Source organism: Athene noctua, chromosome 2, assembly GCF_965140245.1.
Source record: "Athene noctua chromosome 2, bAthNoc1.hap1.1, whole genome shotgun sequence".
NCBI classification, from domain to species: domain Eukaryota; kingdom Metazoa; phylum Chordata; class Aves; order Strigiformes; family Strigidae; genus Athene; species Athene noctua.
In genome coordinates, this window is record NC_134038.1 from 167,737,751 (window position 1) to 167,759,354 (window position 21,604).

At 49.3% G+C, this 21,604-nt stretch overlaps 1 protein-coding gene across 3 annotated transcripts in view; it reads left to right on the forward strand.

Annotated features, from left to right (window-relative positions):
• GJC2 (gap junction protein gamma 2) overlaps positions 1-20,092 on the forward strand; it is a 38,211-nt gene extending 18,119 nt beyond the window's left edge. For 2 of the 3 annotated variants that reach the window (XM_074901078.1, XM_074901077.1), the window contains one exon: positions 13,879-20,092. In XM_074901078.1, coding sequence (XP_074757179.1) covers positions 13,899-15,146 — 1,248 coding nt within the window. In that variant the 5' untranslated portion in view covers positions 13,879-13,898 and the 3' untranslated portion in view covers positions 15,147-20,092. Of the gene's footprint in view, positions 1-9,945; positions 10,050-13,878 lie in introns of those variants that run through there. The other variant, XM_074901079.1, reaches the window with a different exon arrangement.
• The last annotated feature ends 1,512 nt before the right edge of the window (positions 20,093-21,604 follow it).

Sequence of the window (21,604 nt, forward strand, 5' to 3'; positions counted from 1 at the left end):
TCTGTGCGAGCCCCAGTGATTTCAGGGGTACCTGCCACCACATCCCAGAGGGTGGTGGAGGGTTTGGTGTGAGCAGAGTAGCATGCACTCATGCTGCTCACTTCTCTAGCAAAGCCTGCACCCATGCACCCATCTGCCTGGTGCTCTCTCGGGTATATCTCATCCTTCAGGATCAGCCTGTTGTATAAGCAGAGAGAAAAACCTCATCTAGCTGCTCCAGGCACTGAAGTGGTGTTGGCTCAGCCCCACGGCCCTGCCCTTCCATGAACTGCAGAGGTTCCCCTGTGTAAAAAGCGTGGAGGGGCTGTCTGCCTCCTCCTCCTGCATCTCCGCCCCTTCCCCTTCCGACTCAACATGCTCATTCATGAAAAAATATCTGTGGGATGGTCATGGAGAGAGGAATTAATGTTGGCGTGTTGTTTCCCGCGTGTTGGCCAAGGGAGGTTGTAGTCTCAGAGGGTTTTAATCTTTGTTTTCACAGCTGGATTCAGTATTACCCTTTCTTCTCTCCAGCTTTTTATTGCTGCTCGCTCCCCGGAGCAACCTGTTTCAAAGCAGCATGCACACTCACGTTGAAGCACAACCGGCCGCTGGCTTCCTGAGGGGCAGCGAGTGTCTGTCCACCTCAGGACTGACAACCTGCACATCCCTGTGCCTTCGTGAAGGAGTGAGGCCATAAGAGATTCTGCTCTCCTACGGCAAGGGTCACGCAGTGGGTCCTGTGTCCAGGAGGGCAATGCTGCAGCAAGGAAGGGGCCATCATCCCACGATGGTCCTCTGAGAGCATCTGGCTCCTTCCCTGTCATCGCATGGGGTGAAGGCATCTGGGTAGCAAGGGTCCAGCTCATTCCATCCTTTCGTAGGAGGGGGCAGGCAGCAAGGTTTGGGGCTGTGTCTCCCTTAGCCCCGTACGTGGGGCATGACTAGACTATGGCAAACCCTCAGGCCCATGGTCCCACCCTAGGAACATCGTGGGCTGGGGGTGCTGTGGGGTTTGGTGGTGGTGGTGTAGCACTTGGTCATGCTGGTGCAGGGTTTGTTAGAGGTTGTGTAGGGTTTGCTGGAGTTGGCATATGGTGCAGTGTTGGTGGTGCTGCTGTAAGGTTTGTGTAGGGTTTGGTGGTGCTGGTGTAGGGTTTGGATAGCTGCATGTCCAGCAAAGCAGACAGGCAGGGCTGTGCTCGTGCCCAGTGGTGGAGTGGGTGGAGAAGGTGCTGCCGGCACCCCCTTGGATACCCAAGGGCTTGGACCTCTAGCGCTGCAGATCGCAGAGTCAACCTTTGACCGGAGCATCAGCATGGCCTAGGGCCAGGGGGGACTGGCTTCATTCCCACCTGGATGCCAGCCTAAAGGCACCTTCTCCACCCCACTATCCACCTCTGGAGGGGAAGGAGGAACACTGATTCAACACCCCTCCAGTCCTGCAAGCTTGGGGAACAAAAAGACAAGTGGTCTACCTGCTTGGCACGGAGGACCCAGTGGCGTCCAGATGTGAGGCATGAGCTGACCTCTCTGGCGTCAGCGGGTGGGGGACCACCTATGTAAACACGTCCAGGAAGGCTCCCATCCCTTTCCCACCCCGCGCCTGCCTTCGGATCAGACCGGCCAGCCTTCGTTGATGCTCCCACCCCCAGGGCTCCCGGGGAAGGTACGGCACCGCTCGCCCGGCTCCGGGCACTCCTTCGGGCACTTCTCTCTCTTCTTTTTCTCTGCATTTAAACATGATCGTATCATTATCTCTGTGTATAATTACCTAAGTGGTTATTTAAATATTTACTGGTGATACTGGTGTAACAATAAATCTGTGTGAGCAGAGTAGAAACCTGCTCCAGTTATGCTGGGAACCCAGCCAGAAGAATAGGAAAGCACTTGTAGTAATAACGTTTCCTTTTTTTCTTTATTTTCTGTTTTGTCTGTTATCTAAGAACAGTTGGCAAGAGCATGTCCAACCTGTTTGTTTCCTCATTTATCACATTGGAGGCTCTCTCTCTTCCCTTTTAACTATGTTTAGATCTTATTAATAATGGAAAAATGGGCCATAACATTGCATCCAAGTGTCTGGTATTTTTGCTTCGCCATTTGCTTTCTTGTCCTCAGTGTTCTTGTTCAGTTGAGGTTGGATTTTTTTTACCGTGAGGAGGAGTCTGGTGTCCAGGTAGCCAGGGCTGAGCTCAGGGGGACATTTTGGTCATTTGGGGTGGCAGGTGTGCAGCACGGAGTTTATCTGGGGAGGAGCAGGGATGGGTTTATACAGCGGAGGGAAGGATTTGGCAGCCGTGCCCCGCCCTTTTCGCCATTACACAACACCTGGGTCACCTCACTGTTATGGCTCTATCTGACCTGGCAAGGCAGAGGCTCCTCCAAAGCCAAAAGACTGGGAAATAGATGCTCCAGCGATTAGCATTGGGATCTTCGGAGAGATTTGGTGTTCTAGATGTCCTAGTTCAGATAAGATTTTGTTTTATCTTACAAGTCCAGCTCCCTGGGCTTCACCTCAGCTGCTGCAAGCAGGCCACTTGCTGAGGCGCTGGATGATGGCTTTAGGAGATCAGCATTACATGAATGGGACTCAGCACCCTGAACAGATGCAAACAGACCTTAAATCTGCTCCCAAGCATAGCAGTTCTTCCAAATCACCCACCCATGGTCTTTAACCGCATGGTTGCTTAAAGCAGTAAGGCGTGAGTTCTGCGCCAAGGACAGCGTAGGACAGGGCAGTCACTTAGCAGTCACAGTGTCTGGCCAAGGCTGGGAGCATCGTGAGAACCAGGTGGAGCATGGACCTGATTCAGATGCCTGGGCTGGATCCTGTGGGTCCGTTCCTGCATCAAGTTGTGGGGCACTTGCTCACTGGAAGCTCCTGTCCTTGTTAGGGCTGAGACACGGTTCCTCTTAACCTGCACTTTGGTTGGCAAATTACAGATATTTTTTGGGTGGTAAAGAAATGAAGATATCTTTGGATGCAGTTCTAATGCTGGGCTGCTTCTGCACTCAGGGGTGAAAGAAACCTCCACCAGATCCCCAATCCAGAGCCTCCTTCTCTATTGCACTGTGGTTTGGGCAGGTGGATGTCAGCCCAGGGTCAAGGCTGAACCTATAGAGCTCCACTGGCAAATGGAGCCATGGTTCGTGGTGGGACACGGTGTCCTCTACTAGGGGAAAAAGCACCCTTCAGCCAGGGCCAAGGGCAGTGGCAGGGTCTCCCTGGGTTGCTCCAACCCATAGAAACCTGTTTCAAATCCTGGTGGAAGAGCCCATCCTGAGGGTTGCTATGTGTAGCGGGGCTGGTTGAAAAATCACCACCTTGGCTAGCTGTGTACTGGTCGTCCCGGGTGTTGTGGTGGCTGTCCCCATGTCTGACAGATGAGGCATGTGACAACAGAGATGACACCATCATTTTTCTCATTGGAACTGCTGCAAAAAATCCCCGTAGAGTCAAACTCTCAGAGTCAGCAGCCTTCCTGTGCAGTTCCAAAGCATTTTCCACAAAAAGCCAAAAATCTATGTGTATTTTCAGATATTTGCAAGAGGGGTTCGGTGAGGAAAGCTGGAGGAGGTGTTGAGCATGTCCTGCTCTGCTTGTGTGATCCACAGGGGACACAGCCGCTCCACCTTCACTTTGTTTTTGCTGTCTTTACCCTCAAGCTGCGTCTAAGATGTTTGTCCCTATGCTGGCTGCTCCCACCCCTGTCCCTCTCCCCACACTGTCACTGTGAATATGGTTTTCACGCCGCTGAAAAGGAGGGGAAAACATTCCTCTCGGCTGCTCGGCCTGAGTCAGGAGCATCACCCAGCAGCTCTTGGATGGAGCCCAGAAGCCATGGCCGAGCTTCCAACCTCTGTTCCTGCTCCCCTCACTCCTGTCTTCTTTTCCTGGGGTTCTTCCAAGCTTCCTCCTGATAACGTCATCTCTGCCCATCCACAGGTGTTAGGAAAAAAGGGAAAAAAAACCCTCACACCTTTCTGGAGCAGCCAAAAATGTGCCTGTTTGACTTTTTTTTCCAGCGTTCTCTAATCTTTCCCATGCACCATGACCTTCTTCCTCTGCCCCGGTCCGCGTTAACGCACCGCTGCCCGGTGAACGGCAGATGGAGGAGCAGCTGCGGGGGCAATGGCAGGGGGAGGCAATGTGCTGTGAACTTCTGCACGGACATTTTTGCCAGAGGATGGATTTCCTCTGATTTTCATTGACCTTTTTTTTTTTTTTTTTTTTCTTCACTCTTTTGTACAAGTTCAGGAAGGTCTACAGCAAGTCAAGCCTGGCTTGGCTTCACAGGGTTGTGCTGCAGGCCAGCCAGGGCTGGCAACACCGGCTGGAAAGTTTATTGCTTCCTGTTATGAGAGCTCAGGGACCTGCGATGGGTTTGCAGGAGAGACATGGGCAGCACTAACGCCAGGTATGACCCCAACAGGTGTGGCTGGAGATGGCCTTTTATTCCCATTGCTTCTCCAGCTACTTCAGGAAAGGGAAACAAATAGAGACGGGAATAATTGCTCAATCTGACCTCTGACTATTGAGGCAGATGCTTTCTTTGGAGCAGGAACAGACGCAGGAAAAAAAGTGCTATAAAAGGGCTTTGCTGAGCCACGTCCCCAGGGCTCTCTACGAGGCCCTTCTTGCCACCTTTCAGTATGTCAGCCCATGTTATCTTGCCAGCCTTGAAAACTTCAGCAGGAAGGTTCCCATCAGAAAAAAAATATTCAGTTTTGTCAACAATGAAATTTATCTCAAGAATGTGTCCATCACAATGAAATTTTCAGCTGGGAAGGACTGGAATAAATCGTTTCTACTCTCCAGCCCAGGTTTAAATGCTTCCTATGGGCTTTTGTGCTTTGAAATTTAAATCTTATGGTTATTTAACTATATCAGGGTTTGGGTTTTTTGTCATTTTCAAAGTGAAGTGCTTTTACCTTTCAGTCAGTGATATCCAAAGCAAACATTTCACTGTTTTTCAGCAGAAATATCATTCACTCCACCAGCATTGTTTTTTTGATCCAATCACAAACCCATGCAAACTTAACACAAACTCTGTTTTCTGACCTATCCTCTGGGCTAGCGGAGACACCACCGTGGTCCAAATGTCATGGCAATTCAGAGCCTGAGTTTATATTTTCAAAGTGCGTACAATAAATCAGCCTTCACCTCACTTTCAAGCATCCTTACACCATGCAGCCAAAATCCCCCACGAGCTTTGGAACAATTTGTGAGACCAGATTTTCTCCATTTTGTCCTTGCAAGAGCCAGAGACCAACCGCAACATCCTGATCCAGATCAAAATCTTCTTGAGTTCTTCCAACAAGCAAAGCTGGATGCAGAAAAAAAAACCCAAACCTGATGATGAATAGGTAAAGACCTTGTCTCTCTGTCATTCAAATGTCACATTTGTGCTGGAGCTGTCATCCCCACTGTCCTGAAAAGTCCGCGCAGAGGTTTGTGATGAAGCAGATTTTAGCAGCAGACACTGACACAGCTTTTCTGCTGCCTGTAAATTTTTTTTTTTAAGAGAGTTAAGGTTTTGGCTGAGTTCTTACGATGTGAGCCCTGATTAGGCCTAGATCTTGGAGAATGCCCAGAGCTCTGGGTGAAGCAGGGAAGTTTGCACAACTGAGATTTCTTCCATGGTGGGACTGCAAGGGAGCCTGGAGGCCCTTGGCTGTGGTGGTTGAGTTGAGCAGCACTGCAGCCATTCCAACCTGCACCCTCCCATCTCTTCTTTGCAGTTCCTGAAGGGGTCCCTGGGATATCCACAGCTGACTCTGATACCATCAGCCATAAACAGGGTTGTTGGTTCGGTTACTGTTTCATGAGCAAACGGGCTGTTTCTGTGGCTGGGAACAGGAACTGTCCCAAGGAGTGTGGTCCTTCTACCCATAAACCCAAGTCCTATCCCAGGATGTTCCTTCTGCCCTTGCTGGAAGGGGCTGTCCTGTCCCAAAGCACCTTAACACAAGAGACATGGCTCTGTGTCCCAGCAGAAGTCCCCAGCCCCACCAGCAGAACACAACTTGGGTCCTTGTGTTGCTGAAGGCTCTGGAGAATCCAGGTGTGAAGAAGGAGCTCCAACGGGTGCTGGTGGCCTCATTCCCATCAGGAAATGGAAGGTAGCCTTGAAAATGCCCCAGTGACATCCCATCAGGAAATGGAAGGTAGCCTTGAAAATGCCCCAGTGACATGCACTCTTGGACCTCTCTGAAGTGCTTGGTTTACCTGGTCCTATCAACCAGGGGATGAGCAATTAGAAATGTCAAAGTCGCAATGCTGACTTGAACTGAACTTGTCAAAAATGAGCCCAAGTCCTCTTCCAAACCCATCAGCCCCCCCGTGCCTGGGTGCTCGGAGACCAGCAGCTCTGAAAACAGCAAGGACAATGTCAGGACGAGGCAGATCGAAGGAAAGGAGGACGCATTGAGAAAGCAGGTTGTCACTCTCTGCAATACATCTTTACATCTGAGGGAAAAAAAATCTCCATTTAAAGCCATTCCCAGAACTGCAGTGCTCCGCTAAAGGCATGGGGCTGCAAGCAGCAGTCCAGTCACCCCAGAGACACTAATGAAATGAAAAACTGCCTCTTTTTCTGTGTAACTGCAGTGTTTTAAAGTGCCACCTTCGCTTGCAAAGATAAGACCTCAGCGTGCCCTTCTGTGATTCTATCGTTCACTGGGTGTAATCCCCCAGATCCTTTTTTCTCTCTAACTGCCACCAAATTACTGACTAATAAGAGTAATAACAGAATTCAGCAGTTCTGCAGTGGACTTTAAGACTATGCAAAAGCGAGGAGAATATTTTCCAAGTCAAGTATTTCCTTTTAGGCAGTGCCTTTGCCACCCTTTCCATCAAAAACCTCTTTCAGAGCAGATCGCACCCACAGCCACCAAGCGAGAAGATGTGTCCCACATCCCTCATCCAAAGGTCAGAGAAGAAAGTTTAGTGAAATTAGTCAAAGCAGAAACGATAGGAATTAAAACTGCCGCTTCAGTCTTTGTCCTCATTTGTCAAATTCAAACATTTTTGCTTCTTAGACTTGAAATTCTGTAGTCTCCTAAGCCCAAATCCAACAAGTAAGGTAAAAAATTGATACTCTTAATTTATTCGAATTTTGTGACATTTGTCTCAACACAGTGATGTTGCTTCCTGGGTCTTGTTTTAAGAAGTGGGCTTAGCATTTGAACAAAGATGCATTTCTTCATTTCATTTAGTTTTAAAACAGATCTGATGAAAATTCACAAGGTGAAAATTAGAGAACTCTCAGTTCATTTTCTACACAATGCAGTACAGGGCTTCCGAGATTTGTGGCCAGAGTGGATAATTATGGTTGCTGCTTATCACTGACATAGCAGGGAGACATGATACCAGATCTCATTATCATTTAGGGATGGGAAGGGGGTGAAAAGGTGCCTATTTTAACCTGTACATTCACTCATGGCTAGAAAAGCTCTGTTTGCTCTCCACTATCTCCTTGGGAAGAATAAACCACAAGCTGTTTATAACTGTGTACATACTCCTGCCGCCCTCTGTTATTACACATATAGTAAAGGTTTTGGCTTTCACACAACCTGTTTGGATGGTGAAAACCCAGCTAAAGCATGCAGGAGAAGATGCATGGGTCTGGCTCTGCCTCCAGCCCTTTGCCTCCTTCCCTGGGCGATGGTTTGACCCGTGGGTGACGATTTGGTGATGGGAACGACTTGATTCCTTCCAGTGTGATGGCTGGATCTGCTGGGCAGGAGGCTGGAACAGAAGCAGATGTTGCTTGGCTCGCCTGAAGCGTGCATGCCCCAAAAAAACTTCCACCAGCTGAGATTGCTGTGTGTATAAATAACCCACGTGGTTAGAAAGCAAAGGGCCTGGAAAGGCTGCATGACTCGTGGGACAGGGACCATGCTGAGCTGCCTTTTATCTCCATTGCTGCCCACAGGCCTGCAGAGCCTGGAAGTTGTTCTCAGCCAGTTATTTTTAAATAACTAATAATACTTCTGCGCAGCTCCATCCTGCACCGGCTGGAGTGGGTGGAAGTTTCACCAGTTCTTTGATGGGAATGAGATCTTGGTGGCCATCCCTCAGGTCTGGTGGATCTCAGAGGACTTGTCTTTTAGAAGTAGATGGTGTGACGTGCTGGAAGCTGTGGGGTCCCTGCCTGAGGGGTGACACACCCAAGGACCACGTGGTGGCCCCTGCAGAGGTGACCACAAGGTGACCCAAGGTGTCTTCACACTTGCAGGACCATGCAGGCAAGGAGGTCAGTGCCCCAGCGTGCTGGAGGCCAAACCTAATGCCAGGAACATGCATGGGGAATATGGCCAGGGCTCACTGCACATTTTCTCCTCCTCAGATGCGTCCTGATGGGAGATCTCCAGGGAGGTTGGAGTGTTGCTGGAGGAGATCTCCAGCCCTGGTGCTCTCCTTTTAAACCAGCTCCCTATCTCCCTGTGTCCTTTGAGAGGGTAAGCTTTGCTGGTGTGCTATGTGCTTAAGTTGAAGCACGCAGCTTCTTTAGAGGCTTATTCCCCCAAAACGCCTCTCAAAACCTGGTTTCCCTAATGTGGCATATTCCCCCACGGGTGTGTTCATCCTTACACCTAACTCAGCTGATAGGGCTTTTCCACTTGCCTATCATAGATGGCTACTTCCGAACAGAGAATTAACATATCACTGTGTATAAGTAATCAGTTATAACTTAAAACCATCCGAAAAGTTGCTGCAAATATGTACAGAAATGCCAGCGCCCCTGGAGACCCCGTTAGATGTAATGGGGTTGTGCCACGAAGCCACGCTCTGGTGTCAGCAGAGGCTCACGTGCTCCGGGGCTCTCGCACAGCAGCTTTCAGCAGTAAGGTCGAAGCGTTGGCCAGCATGGAGCGGTGCAGGAGATGCTGCTGCTTGCAAGAGCATTGGTGCGAGATGCTCCGGCAAGCAGGAATTGCCCCTCCGTGTCCCTTCAGGCTCTTTGGGAAACTAGAGGTCCGACAGCAGAATGAATATCCTGCTTTGTCCGGACCACAGATGAAAATTCCTGATGAACCAAATTGTTTCAGACATCCCCCTTGACCTTCCTCTGCTTTCTCCCTTCAAAGACTGGGCCTGATCCCTTTTGTGCCTTCTTGGCTGCTTGCTGTCACTTCCTTCCTTCTCCTCCTCGCTGGCCCTTGGGGAGGCTTTTTGCCTTAACTCTCCATTTCCATCTCGGCATCTCCCTGGAGCCCTGATCCCACCGGGGTGGCAATGACAGGGCCCCCCAGAAGCGGAGCAGGGATGAGAAGGGGATCCTTGCACTATGTAGATGGAGAATTTCTTCTCCACTTACCTTAGGCTTCATGTACATTCCCATACTTCTTAGTTCTCCTCCCCTCTGCAAAGAAGCCAAAAAGTCTCTGTGTGCTCAGAACACCTTCCCCGTCCTTCATCTGCTCTCTGCTCCCGTGCACCAGCTTGGAGAACGGTGCACCCCTTCTCCCAGAGAGAGCCTTGCCTGAGGGTGCAGCAAAGCCCTTCTTCTCACTAGTGAGCTTTGCCTCCTTTTTTTACTATTTTTTTTTCCCCCCAGCAACCAAGGAGGTTTTGCCAAAATGTGTTTTCCACATGTTCCCTATTAGTCATGCTCTCTGTCTTACAAATCCGTCACCAGTGCCACTAGCTGATGCTATTAATTTACTTCCAACCGGCTCAAGAGCTCAGCAGCAAAATTCCAGGCAGCGTTCCTAAAACCAGACCCGGCAGCTTGTTTGGATTTAAAACTGATGCCCCTTTCTTTCCCGGCATACATATATACATACACACAGCACCTTCTCTCCTTCTGCCAAGGCGAGGGGGGCCGGGAGCGGCGGCGGGACCGGCCGCAGCAGCTGGGGCAGGACCTGCCGGCGGTGGGTGCCCGGCCGGGGCAGAGGCGGGGTCTGACATCCCCTTAAATACTGCCTTGAGCTCCGGTTTCCAGCCGCTGGGGCATGGCTGGACCGAGGCGGCGGGGGTTTATCTAGGGAAAGGCGGAGGGCTGGCGGCACAGGAATGTCAGCGGAGGAGGGAAAGCCGCCGCGAGAAGCACCATGTCTCTGTAAGTAGATTTTTGTTCCCCATTGTTTTGCAGCTTAAGCAATGGTGTAGGAACCGTGCAGAAAGGAATGACATCCAACTAGCACAGGTTTTTTGTTTTTTTTTTTTTTTTATTTTTTCATTCTTCCGTTTCATTTAGACTCGGGTTTTACAGCTTTCCCAGTTCCAACAGTTGTGCTTGCGATCGCGGGTTTGAGGAAGTAACTGGGATGAGAATGTGGAGCCAACAGCTCGTTCCTCTACCTGGCTACACACAATTTTCGCTACTGCTGCTGCTGGTCCAACTCCTCCTTTGTGGCAGTTTTGAAGTGAAACTTGTACCCTGTATGCATTTCATACACTGCACGTCAGCTAGTCTGGAGGTGACCCGTGAAGATAGGTGACTGAATGGATTTCAAAGCCAGAGGGACGGTGAGTCCTCTCGTGGGCTCTCTCTGGCAGATAATTCAGCTACATGAACCACCTAATCTCACCCATCTACCGGCTGCAGATCCACACAGATTTATTTTTTTTTTTTTCCCCATGGAGCAGGACTGTGTAACTTTCCTACTGCATGGAGGAATTGGGTCTGAAGCACACAGAAGATGCAAAAAAGCCACTTTCTGTGCTTTTCAAAAATCCGCTTTCTGTGAGACATAGTCTTTTCCTAGTACTGTCCTATTCATCAGCAAAAGCAATGTAAACAAATCCTTCCTTGGAAGCTTGCTTGCCTTATAATCGATTCCAAAATATAATGATGTGCTAACCCCCTCCAAGCAATTAGAAGCATTGAAATCTCATAGTATAGTCTTTCTAGTCAGTGAGTCGCAAAAAGCACTGTAAGTTTAACTGAACCGATCGTAGGAGGGTTTTTTAACTCGTTTCCTTCAGCTCCTGCTTTCAGATACAGTGCCAGGAGAGTGGGTGGACACACGGGAGTGTGATGTCAAGGTGTGATCAGAGACAGAGGCAACAGCGGGGTCCCGGGGGTGCAGAAACAGCTCGAGGGTGTTTCCCACAGATGTTCCTGACGATCCAGATGTGCACAGAGGGCTGAGCCACAGTGTCAGTGGCAGGGCCAACAGCTCAGGCTGGTGGCTGGTAACCAGAGGTGGTCTTCGCAAAGCAACAACCCCCACCGCTTCTGGTATTTTGCAATTTCTTTCCTTTTCCTTGACTCAGGTTTGTGAGTGTTTTGAACCAATGCTATCAGGTGCTCCCTTCTAAAATATGTCTCCCAGAGGAGACGGTGGGTGCTTTGCTAATAACCCTGAACAGTATCGGATCAAAACTTGAATATTTACTCCAAAAGCCATCATTACCTTGGTCAGACGCTCCCTGCCCCAGCAAATGGATGTTGGGAGGCAAGTCTGAGCTTTGGGAATCGTGTCCTTGGGTAACACTTGCAAAATGATAAATTATCCTCAGTGTAGAGCTCATAAACCCTTTAGATGAGCATTGAAATGATAAATGAACTGCTTCACAGTTTGAAACCTGTGTTTTAGAAAAAGTTGAGGCTTGCAGTGAATCGGGGTGCAGAGAGGAGCTGGTGGGTGTCTGGACACCCGCATGGGGCTAGCCAAGCTGGGGCTGGTGTGATCCAAGCCCCAGCCCTGCCTCGGCCAGCCCCACATGCTGCAGAGGCGGGTGCCCCATGTCCTGCAGTGGGCCATCGCTGCACCCAGCAGAGTCTTCCCTTCCCAGCCCCCCCGTCAGCTGGAGCCTGGCTGAGTGCCCAGATTAATCCTGCAAACCCTTTAACACACCATTCTGCCCATAGCTGAATGGGGACACAAATCAGGGGAAGGGTTAAAGACACTTTAAAGTGTAACCACTGGGTGTAAAAAGGCAAAAAGGCACTCAGAGGGAATGCTTTCTGATCTCGCACCTGAATAAACCTAAATTTCTCAATAAATAAAGAATAGCTCTGTGGGGATTGCTTTCCACATTGTTCTGCAGTGGCTGAATTGTCCTATCTGCAGCAGCATTTCTGTTGGGTCCAAGGCATCACTTTTGGAGCAGGAGATGGGGACTCTGGTCCCAGCAGCTTTGAGGGCTGGGTTCTTCACCAGCTAAGTTGAGGGCACAGAGAAGGACTTCCCACCTCTTCTTCTGTCTTATTACCCAGCCTGGAACGAGCTGCTTCTCTGCTTCCTGCCTCAGTTTCTCCAGCTACAGGACAAGAATAACACCATCTGCAGAGTGCTCCCACAGCCTCGGCCTGGTGTGTGAAGACTTGGGGGTTTGGGTTCGCAGAGGGTTTGTTTGATCTGGAAATAGCAGGGTTAGAAAATTCCATCTGCTTGCTCTTGAGAGCCCTCAACAGCGGAAGAATTTCACTGCATCTTGAGCCTCAGAGCACACTGCTACCTCCCAGGGCAGCGTGAAGACGAGGGCTGAGCAAACCAGTGCTGTTTGGCTCCTGTCCTAAGAGGCAATGTGAGCAAAATCACATTCCAGAAAGGCTCGACATAGAGAACGGAGCAAGGCACATTTCCCTTCTTGTTCCTGCGTGGGGCTGTGGCTGCTGGCTGCTCCCATCCTGCACCTGGCATGGGTGATGGGCTTAAAGCCTGGCTTGTGCCGTGGAAACCTTAGGGCCTAATTCTGTGTCTCCATATAAAAGTGGTGCAAAGCCAGGTGAGGACTAGGCTTATGTCCCATGGCATTCTGCCTCCACTCAGCCGTGCTGAGCCAGCACAGAGGGGTAGGTTTGATGTCCATACTCTTTCAGCGTATGAGCAACAGCTCCTTTCTCCCCCTCTCTTGGCTGTGGAGGATCACAGGGGAGTAGCCTGTGCTGGGGCAGCTACTGCTGAGCCATAACTCGCTGCTGCCATGTGCTACTCCACACTAATTCACTTGTATCCATGCTCATGTGCTTGGCTCCTACGTCTGCCACCAACACATCCACGCTTTGCTTCTGGGTGCAATCATAGGCATCAGTTTATGGGTGGGATTGGGCTTGCAGACACCTAATTTACTGCCTGCCATCAGATGTCTGCGTGCAAACGAAGCGGGTAAACTCCAAGATGAGCATGAGGATGATTCGGAGGAGAGATGCAGGGGGGCAGAAAGGATGACACCATCCTCTTCTTCCCTGGAGCGAGAGCCCTGCTGTCCCCTGCCACAGTGCTCTTTGGGCCTAAGTGCTTTCCCTGTTGGTTTCATCTCCAGGTATCTGTCAGGGTGGCTGCCAGTCAAGCAGTAAAATTTCTGCCGGCCTTTAATGATGCCTGGGGTCACCCATGGAGCTCGGGCTGAGGCCCCACTGCAAGTTAAGCTAAACACAAAATGGTTATTACAAGCTCTTCCTCCCCAGCTGTCCAGGTCTTCTAATAAATGCATGATTTGCTCTGAAGGCTCTTCAAGGTTTATTTTTAAAAGAGTCTGCATTTGATTAAACATTTGTTTTGTTTTGTTATGTTTTTTTCAAAAGGAACTTAAAAGGGCCATCAGCCTGTAAACATAAATATTCCCATTCTTCTGCTGATTCTTTGCATTTTTCTGGGCTTGCTAATAAAAGATGTTTCAGCAGCACAAGTCTCTGTAATGTGGGCAGCATCCTCTGCTCCTGCTTTCAGCTCAGGCACTTGAACCCATGGCGAGAGATTATCACAAGTTAAGCACCTTTTTGTGCCTAGCTGGCTTCCGTGGTGCCTTGCATTCGCTTTTAGTCACATGTCACGCTGGTCCCTCTCCCTGGGGAGATGGGCTGCAGCAGTGAAGGGTGCCTCTTAGAGATAAAAGGACTTCATCTGTCACAGACGTGCTAATCTCACAGCTGTATCACTGACTGCAGCCACAGATATTAACTTACAGCTGGGTTTTATTTCCTCCTCTTTCTGCAGGTTCTAACTGAGTAGCCCTTATGACCAACATGAGCTGGAGCTTTCTAACCCGCCTGCTAGAAGAGATTCACAATCACTCCACCTTTGTGGGCAAGGTCTGGCTCACCGTGCTCATCGTCTTCCGCATTGTCTTGACAGCAGTGGGGGGAGAGTCCATCTACTCCGATGAGCAGAGCAAGTTCACCTGCAACACCAAGCAGCCCGGCTGCGACAACGTCTGTTACGATGCCTTCGCACCGCTGTCACACGTCAGGTTCTGGGTGTTCCAGATCATCATGATATCCACCCCTTCGGTCATGTACCTGGGCTATGCCATCCACAGAATTGCTCGGTCAGCGGAGGAGGAGAAGAAGTTCAAGGGATTCAAGAAGAAGAAGCAGTTTGCTTTGAACTGGCAGGCAGTGCGCAACATGGAGGACCCGATGGAGGCTGACGAAGAGGAGCCCATGATCTCTGACGACGCAGCAGAACGTGAGAAAGCCAAAGCCAAGCCCAAGAGCAAAGAGCAACAAAAGCATGATGGGAGGAGGCGCATCCAGCAAGAAGGACTGATGAAAATCTATGTCTTCCAGCTACTTACCAGAGCTTCGTTTGAAGTTTGCTTTTTGATAGGGCAGTATTTACTCTACGGTTTTGAGGTAGAAGCTTATTACGTCTGCAACAGAGTCCCTTGCCCTCACACTGTGGACTGCTTTGTGTCCCGGCCAACAGAGAAGACCATCTTCCTCCTGGTGATGTACGTCGTGAGCTGCCTGTGCTTATTGCTGAACATGTGTGAGATGTTTCACCTGGGGTTTGGGACCATCCGAGATGCTATTCGCAACCGGAAAATCAACAGCTTTAGGCAGCCCCCCTACAACTACGCCTACCCAAAGAACATCTCCTGCCCTCCTGAGTACAACCTGGTAGTGAAATCAGAGAAGTCCACCAAGATCCCCAACAGTCTGATGGCTCACGAGCAGAACTTGGCTAACGTCGCTCAGGAGCAGCAGTGCACCAGCCCAGACGAGAACCTCCCGGCAGATTTGTCCACCCTTCACAAACACTTGCGAGTGGCCCAGGAGCAGTTAGACATAGCATTTCAGAGCTACAGCAGCACCCAGGGCAACACACAACCCTCCCGAACCAGCAGTCCCGCCTCAGGAGGCACAGTGGTAGAGCAGAACAGGGCCAACACTGCCCAGGAGAAACAAGGTGCTAAACCCAAGGCCTGCTTGGAGAAAGGGAGCTCAAGCAGTAAAGATGGAAAGACGTCCGTATGGATATAACTTCGCCTAAAAGGAAAGAGAGCAGCATAAGTGGGGTTTTTATTTTGGTCTGTTTCTGGTTTTCAGTGTTATCGTGCATTCATTTCACAGGGCACAGGCGCAATTTTTATGTGGAAGTCGGGAGAGAAAAGGAGTTTCAGATCAATTTAGTGCTGTCTTCCAGTCCATTAACAAAAGACATTGCTTTCCTGTTTCCAATACATTCTCCAGTTGGGAACCTCCAGTGAGCAACAGCAAACCCCCCGCATCTCCCACCCCTTCAGTCACCACAGGAGCCCCCAACAGAGACTGGACAACATGCTGCGATGGGAAGCAGAGCTGCTGGTGGCTTAGGAGAGAAGTCAGGCTGACAGCAAGCAGCTCCCCTCCTGCATGGCAAGGCTAGAGTGCTGTAGGTCAGGCAGTGCTTAATTACTAAGTATCCTTAATCAAAATTAATTTCTGATCCCTTGGTAAGAAAACTGACATATTGCATGAGCCTTCATGACATGCTTACAGATGATGTCCTGCCTGAATCACTAGATGCTGTAGCAGGAATGGCTGGAAATGAAAGCATCGTTCGATGCTGCAAGCCCCGAGCTGGCACCCACATCAGGTTACAGGGCAGAAACACAGCAGCTGTCTTACATGGGGAGACCTCAAAGTGTAGCACAGCGCTGAAGATTTTTGTCTTTTCTTCCTCTGCTTCAAAGCAAAAAAGCAAATATGATCAAACGCTAGGCAGCAGGAACGAGCAGTGACATTGTGTCGTACCGGTGCCTGTGTAGCACTTGCTACAGATGGGATGGGAATCAGTGCAGTTACAGTGTTTTTAACAAACTGCTGCTTCATGTCATCAGAAAGTGCCTTTATGCAACCAGGAAAACAAAATCATAAAGGGTTTCAACTTCTTTATTTGTTGAATATTAGTAGAGTTTGGAAGATCAGTGTTGGAAAATTTGTTTTTCTGTTTAATCAAACCCTTATAAATAGCAGCAGACGGCACATCTATGCCTAGTGTGTATATGATGTGTGTGTGTGTACATGTACGTATATATAGACACATATGAACATGTGTGTATGAATATAGAGGGATATATATAAATGTAATATCAACCCTCTGGTAATTTTACAGCTTTCCACCTCCCCTGGGGAAACCCGGCGACTACAGCTGACCTCATCCTGGAGCAGTCCTTGGGCTTCCAGCCTCCAGCCTCACCTGGGGAACGGGCAGGTTTCACACACTTGCTCGGGGGGCTTAGCAGAAGATCTGGTTTCAGTGGGGACAGGACCAGGACAGTAGCAGGAAGTTTTTCACTATTTTATGGGGAGCTTTTTGAGCTCAGCTTTGTTTTAGGGTGATTTTCAGACAGCTAGAGGAATCTGGGGACATGTTAAAACCAAGCTGCTTAGTTCCAAGGCTCCTGCTAGTGCTGAGGATGTGCTTTGTCAGGGTGGTTACACCCTGTGTCTCTCATACAGCTGCGGGGCTGTGGCTTTGTACCCCTCCAGTAACACAAAACAGAACGAAAACCTTATCACTGGGAGCACAGGGAGCATCTCCCGATGAACAGTAGAGGCTGAAACCAGTCACTGCCCCACTCTGACATGTCTCAGAACAGGTCTCATCCCCGTGATGTTCCTAAGATGCCTGTGCTTTGGCAGATGCTCTCACAACTTCCCAAGAGTCCAATAGTTGATTCACCACCACGGAGGACCCAAATAGGCAGAGCCTTCAAGGTCAAACCTAAGATGAAAGAAGTAAATCCTCACTGAAAACAGCACCATCTCTGCGCTGAGCTGTTCACTCAGGGCCATGCCAGCCACTCAGAAGTCACATGCAGGTCCCTGTGTCAGTATTTGTTATCCACGGGATCTATGTGACTTCTTGCTGGGCATCTTTCTCATGTCCCCAGGGGGCCGGGCCCTTTGATGAGTCTTGGGAACAGGCAGAGAACTTGAGTATGGCCTTCAGCTCCTGGGAACCTCGACTGAGCTGTGCCATGCCATTAGAGAACAGTGTTGGCGCCAGTTTAAAAAGAAAGCAAAGAAACATCCTATGAGGTATTCAGGTGTAAATATTCAGTATGGCTTTGCGTAACAGTTTGGGGAACACTGTCGGGCTTGTTCCTGGTCCTGCTGAAGGCATTGGCAAAATGCCTGGAGTGCTGCCTGCTCTCACTGCTAGAGATCTTCCCCTTGACAAAGGACAGTGGCATCCAGGAGGAGCATCAGTCCATCCCACCACCACCCATGGTGAGGAGTAACACACATCTGTTGTGTGGAGGGATGGCCTTTCCACCGTGAATTTTGAATGAAAGCCTCAGAAAGTTCACATCACGGTGGCGAGGAGACAAACATATCCAGCTGCACCGTTGCTCCTTGTCCCACGGGCAGGAATGTGCTCTCCGCCCGGGCTGGGCTGCACCAGGCCACACAGGAGGGGCTGATTGCTGGCAGTGCGGCTACCACGAAGGTAAACGCACGCAGAGCTGCTGGGGAGGACAGAAGTGTGGAAATTTGCTCCCTAGTAATTACAGCTGTCCAAGGCACAAGCTTGTCCTCCACATCGATGCAACTTTTTGTTTATCGCCAGCCCTGTGCCCCATGGGATGCAGTGTGCATTTAAAGTCACGATCCCAAGGGAAGGATGGAAGTTCTGAGGAGAGTGGATATTGCTGGGTTTTTCTGATTCCTTTGAGATGAGCAGCAGTATTACAGCCCTGGGTAAACTCGTCCTTCCCACGCAAACCAAAGGCGTTGTGCTGTGCAGGAGTCCGGATTTTGGATTTCTCCTGCCCATGCCAGCGGCACCTTCCTCAGCCCCAGACATGGCTTGAGCACATCCTGATGACCCAGATTGGCCCCTCAACTCCTGCTGACCTGCAGATTCACCATGAGTCACCAAATGCAGGGACGGGCATGTGCTTCAGAAAACCATCCTGTCCTCACCATGGGGAAAGAAGCAGGGGGCAGATTTTAAGCCAGAAACCCTAGAACCTGAGCACAGGGTTAGATCCATTTTATACAGCAGGGTCAGTGCCCAACAGGAGAAGATCCCTGGGCTCCATGGCTGCAGGTTCGGAGACACTTAGAGCAACAGGGCTAGAAAGGATCATGGATCTTCTCCCCAACCTGACACCATCAAATGCTTCCTTAATGGCTAACACGAACCCCCCTTGCTGAAACCCCTGTCATCTCCTCTCCTCAGCCACCATGAAGAACATCTTATACCTTTAAATGGCTGCAGAAGCTTTTGGGTGTTTGAAGACTGTTTTCATCCTCCTCGAGCCTGATTTAAGCTAAATAACTCCAGTCTCATCATCCTTTCTCCAAGGGCTGCTTTTCTAGCATGGTTTTCCTTGGTGTCTGAATCACCATCAGCCAGTCCACATCTTTCCAGCGGTGTGACAGTGCTGGTCCTCGGGCCACCTTCCCACTCTGCTCCTCTTCATGCACCCATCTGCCACCCTGGTCCTCCCCAAACCCCTATCTTCTGCAAGCATGGGGATTGCTCCCCTCTGTGCTTGTAGAGTCAGGATCTTCCTGCCCTTCTTCAAGCTGCCTTTTCATTTTCACACCGCAGACCCAGTGCACCGAGGGGGTTTTGAATGATCTGTCAGTCCTGCAGAAGATTTGCAGCCTCCTCCCAGCTGGTGTCACCATCACATTTAATACGCACACTCTGCTTTCCATAGTGAGAGTCAATAATTGCAATATTGATGAGTACTAGAGCCAGGGCAGACTCTTGGGTGGATCAGTACAACCTCCTTGTTGGGGGGGGAGACGGGGTAACCCCTCTCTCAGCCGTCCTTCAAGCCATCCCCGCTCAACTATCAGGCTTGAAATACTTCCTTGCATAAAATGCTTTGCAAGTGGGAGCTGATCTTTCTTTCCCATATTTTCTGAGCGTTTTGACAGGGACAGAAGCACAAGGGTGGCCTTGTTGCTGGCAGGACTGCTCCAGTGTCATGGGCCGCCTGGGAGAGACGCAAAGTTGCCTGCAAGGTCCCAGCCAGGCTGGAGGACACCAGTGACTCCTTTGACCCTGGGGAGGAGGGAGCCCACTTCTCCCAGATCCTAACTGAGCCGCACACAGGAGGCAGCACGAGTCAGCCCTGGAAATATAAAACCTGGGGTTTTATTATTATTATTATTATTATTAATATTATTGATACTATTATTATTAATACATATACAGAGTTGCTCACTTCTCCCCTTCCCCCTCCACTCTGGCCTCTAAAGCCTTTAGGATATTCAGTCTTTCCACTGAGTCGCTGCCACAAAGGAGACCAACATGCATTAATGTCTCTGCAGGAGCAACTCCTTTCGGGGCAGGAGCAAAAATCCCCTCTTTATTATGTCAGTTTGGGAAGGAAAAGGATAGAGAGACAAAATAAGCATAACCACAAGCAAAAAACCCATCAGAACCATTACAAACTGTTTCAATAAGACAACAGGCAGCATCAGCCACAGAAGAAATGCCAGTAGTAAAATTAACGCTTTGCTTTTTTTTTTTTTTACAGTTCGGTAGCTATGTTCACACACAAGACGGGTTTAGCTTTGTAGCTGAACTAATTGTAAATGTTGACTCTCTTGCTAAACTTGGTCAGATAAAGTGCCCACACTTATATTTCTATTCTTAACATTCAGGGCCAGGAATGTCCCATGTAAAAGCCAATTACCGTGTTGCTTGCATTGCATTCCACTGGGAAATACTTGAACTTAACTCAAGGCCATAACCAGTCTGTGCTGTTTTGAAGTTTTTGGGATTGTTATTTTTTTGTTGTTCATTTTTTTATGTACTAACTGTATTTGTACTAGAAATTTTTTGAGCATGAGGTTGAATCTGTAAGTATTTTTCAGTGTAAATGTTACATCTGTAGTTAGAATATGAAACACTAGTCAAAAGAGAAAGATACATCAGCCCAATTCTTCAACTGGCTATTCCACATTCATTACTAACAAAATGGAATAAAACTTACATTTTGTTACAGTATGTAAAGCGTGCGATGTTTCCATGAGAAGGGCACTGAGTGTCGATGACAAGAAATTCTTCTTGGATCTATTATTTGCCTGTTTTAGCCACGTAAGCGCTCTATTTTCCCAGATATGGCTACAAATCAGTACAAAATACTTTTGCCTTAAGAAGTAGTTGACCTTCTAGTTGTTTGGGATGTGTTGTCTCTCTGATGAATCACTGCCTGTAATTCCTTCAGGCACAGAGCTGAAACAGTTTAGGAAAGCCTGTACTTTCAAAAGTAAGAAAACTTTGCAGAATCTGGGAGAAACTGATGATTCAAGCTGAACAAAGCTGATGGGAAAGGACTTGTGAGAAAGCCTGCCTTTCCAAACAACCTCAGTCTTTGCTCCTCCCATTAAGTAACAGGCACGTTCACTCACAAGCCCTGTTCAAGGAGTCTTCGGGAAACAAATTCTAGAGAGAAACCTGTGGTTTTTCTGTTTCTCTGTCAGTTGTGATATCTTTACAACTTCTCTGGCATGAGGAGGACCAGCTCCCACCAAGAGACAGAGAAAAACAGGATCCTTCAGCAAGTCCAAAAGGAGGTTCAATAGTCAGAAGCATTTTAGCCTCGTAGGTCACATCCTTCACAGTGCTACAAAAAATGCCCCAAAGGAAAAGTTTGCTAAATAACAAGGTGTTCTTCAAACCAGCAAGGTCTGAGGAATAAGGTGAACTTATCCTTGCTGTTGACTGCTGGGTTGGTACCAGACTTACTCGGACATGAGCCCGTGGGTGGCTGACCTTAGCTTGGTGTGGGTGCTGGCCACAGTCATGCAGAAACGAACCCTGTAGCAAGTCTTCCTCACTAGGAACCTTCATTCCTGACTGCCAGGATCACTCAAGGTCTGTGTCTCAACCCATGGGCAGCCATGTCCTGCCCTGAGGCTCTCAGGGGACTTGCATCAGTGAGGAGTGAGTGAGGAGCAGACTCCTCTCCTGTCCCCAGGTCACCTCCAAATTGCTGTTGTTGCAGAATGTGGTGGGGACAGTCTCCACGGGGGGCAGAGCCAGTGATGGGGCCCCTAATGCCCAGTAGAAGGAGGAATGGCAAAAGCAGCCTCCATCTGCCAGTATTTTGGAAACACACAGAGCAATTGCAAAAAAAATTATTTAGAAAGCCAGGCTGAAAATATCAGCGACTCTCCAGCATCCCATTCTGTCTGGAATCACAAGACCCATCTTTTTTTATTAGCTGCTCCACGCTGCAGACAGTATTTCTGTCAACAGCATCTCACTGGCTCTTAATCACTCCCCCTAGGGAAACGCTAACAACAGCTTTACCTTCTTTTTCAGCCCCGCTAGTACAGAACAGCCCCTTTGGTGCACAGACTCGCAAACTCAGCTGCCACTCCGCTTTACTTCTGTGTCCAGCCTGTTGTCCTTACAATTTCCCCCTATCTTGACTGGCCGTTGCTCAGCCCAGCCATAATCTGTGTTTTCCTCTCCAAGACTG